Source organism: Sphaerulina musiva, assembly GCF_000320565.1.
Source record: "Sphaerulina musiva SO2202 unplaced genomic scaffold SEPMUscaffold_53, whole genome shotgun sequence".
NCBI lineage: Eukaryota > Fungi > Ascomycota > Dothideomycetes > Mycosphaerellales > Mycosphaerellaceae > Sphaerulina > Sphaerulina musiva.
In genome coordinates, this window is record NW_016017435.1 from 379 (window position 1) to 2551 (window position 2173).

Below are 2173 nucleotides of genomic sequence, written 5' to 3' on the forward strand. Positions count from 1 at the left end.
TCGATTCCCGAAGATACTAGGTATAGTTCATCTTCTCGCAGTAGTAGGAGTAGAAAGGCCTCTAGAGTAATCCTATTATACTCTTTGATATTGCACTCGATAAGGGCAGCCATTATCTTAGGCTAGAGAGTCTGTTCGCGGCTTAGAGTATTCTCCCTCTTACAGAGCTTGTATACCATCTTCGCGAGGTGCTTCTCCCCTTTCAAGCTCACTGATAGAAGGAAACTATTAGCGGAGTAGTTATAATTTTCTGGTATCAGCTAGGAGGGTCTAGGAAGACCACTTGAATAAGCCCTTTAGGCTGCGATATCCTAGGCAAGGATACTACGGCAGACTGCGCGCTCGATTAGGCTGAAAATCTCGTATAGCAGTAGGAGTCGTACTTCTCTAACGCAGATCTAGGATTATTAGAAAATGGTCGGTAGGTGTGGTCGGCAGATGAGCTTACCTTTTTAGTCTCGCTATCGACAATTTGTGAAATCTGCTTTATAGCTGCCTCGTTAGGGAGAACCAGACTCTCTAGAGCAACAAGTTTGTTCCAGAACTTCCGGATCGAGCGATGCTATTGGTTATAAGCAGTCGCAAAAGTGGAAGAGGCTGCCTGAAAGGCAAAAGTTCCAATAGAGTTCGCTGTCTCCTTATCAATCTCTTTTGATAACAAAGGATTAAGAATCGTTTCTTAAGGAAGGCATTCGTTGCTAAGGCCCCTAAGTGCTTTATCGTATCGTTTACTAAGGGTGAGGGTATCCTATTCCTACTCAACCTGATCCTCCTTTTGAAATGTTATCTTTAATTTGCTTTCACTATCTCTAAGCTTAAGGAACCAGTCAGCTTTATCGATTTCGGCCTATTCGTCGGGTAAGAGAGCTAGATCAGTCTCTACTTGCTTCTTAGCACTAGAGAAGTTAGCCTTTAACAGGAAGTAGGAATACCGACCGTAGATACCGACTATAGACGCCGACTACGAAACTTACGCTTTCCGGTCATATTCTGCTGTATACATCGATCTCTATTCCTTAACCAGGGCAGCTTGACGGTCCCTACTCAGCTCGCTAAACTCGCTAGACTGCTTGATCTGAGCCTTCTTAAACCGTACGAACGATTCATTACAAGCCTTTCTATGTCGATCCTGAGCTCTCTTCTCTTCGTCTATAGCGGCAGTACGCTCGCGGTCCCGTAGGGTATTCGGCTTCAGAGAGTATTCTTTAAGTGACTTCGCAGCTGCCCCGAGCCTGGTACGCTTATTTTCCAGCGCCTCTGGCGTGACATTCTTCCGTTTCGGCATAGTGGTATCGGTACGGAGGTAGGTGCGGACGTAGGTAGGGATGTAGGTGCGGAGGTAGGTGCGGTAGTGCGTGCGGTGGTACGTGCGGAGGTAGATACGTAGGGTAGAAGCGCTTTGAGAAATAAAATTTCTCTTATCTGAGAGATTTAAGGTTTAGGCAGCAGCCGGAACCCTGTCCCGTGACCCCGAGCACCGACACCACCCTCTATAACAACATCACACTTCCGCGCCTATACTGACGCTCCTCTGCTACTACTATTATCGTCGATTTCCTAAGTGCCCCCCCCCCTACCTAAATTTTATTTCGAATATAAGTTGTTGTCGCTTCATTCGCCATTACTAGGACAACTGCTATAGGGTATTATATATAAATACTACATTATCTAGAGAAATAGTTGGACTACTAGCTTCTTAAGGTATCGTAGTACTTTCTAGTAAAAAAGTGAAATCTCGTAGCTAGAGTAGAACGTGTTCGGCAGACGTGGTCGGCGTATAAACCATATGACATAATATGAAATATACTAGTGTAGATATATATAGAACCCCTGTCCTGATTACTAATTACCTTCCCGCGCGATCCGACATACTCGAGAGATAAGCGGCTTGGCGATTTCCGGGTCTTCCTTATACCTACCAACTTATCCTCTCTTGCTTTTTTCTTATCCTATATATTCCTACCAAGTCGAAACTCTCAAAATGCCTAACATAGACACACAATCTCTCTCTTCCTACGTCTCTTCCTCTCTTCCTGACGACGACGACGACCAGGAAAGAAGAGATAGTCCGCGTCAAAAAGAAACGAAGGCTAAAGCACTCCCGAAGGCTGCCTACGATAGCGGAAGTAATAAGAGGACTCGACAGTAGTTAGATCAGACGGTTAAGCCGACG

At 45.2% G+C, this 2173-nt stretch overlaps 1 protein-coding gene across 1 annotated transcript; it reads right to left on the reverse strand.

The window, feature by feature from the left end:
* Positions 1–847: 847 nt before the first annotated feature.
* SEPMUDRAFT_121779 (uncharacterized protein) lies at positions 848–1285 on the reverse strand (the record flags this gene model as incomplete). Its single annotated transcript, XM_016901728.1, has 3 exons — positions 848–896; positions 975–993; positions 1045–1285. The coding sequence occupies 3 exons, from the start codon at positions 1283–1285 to the stop codon at positions 848–850; spliced, it is 309 nt and encodes a 102-aa protein (XP_016755997.1).
* Positions 1286–2173: the final 888 nt, after the last annotated feature.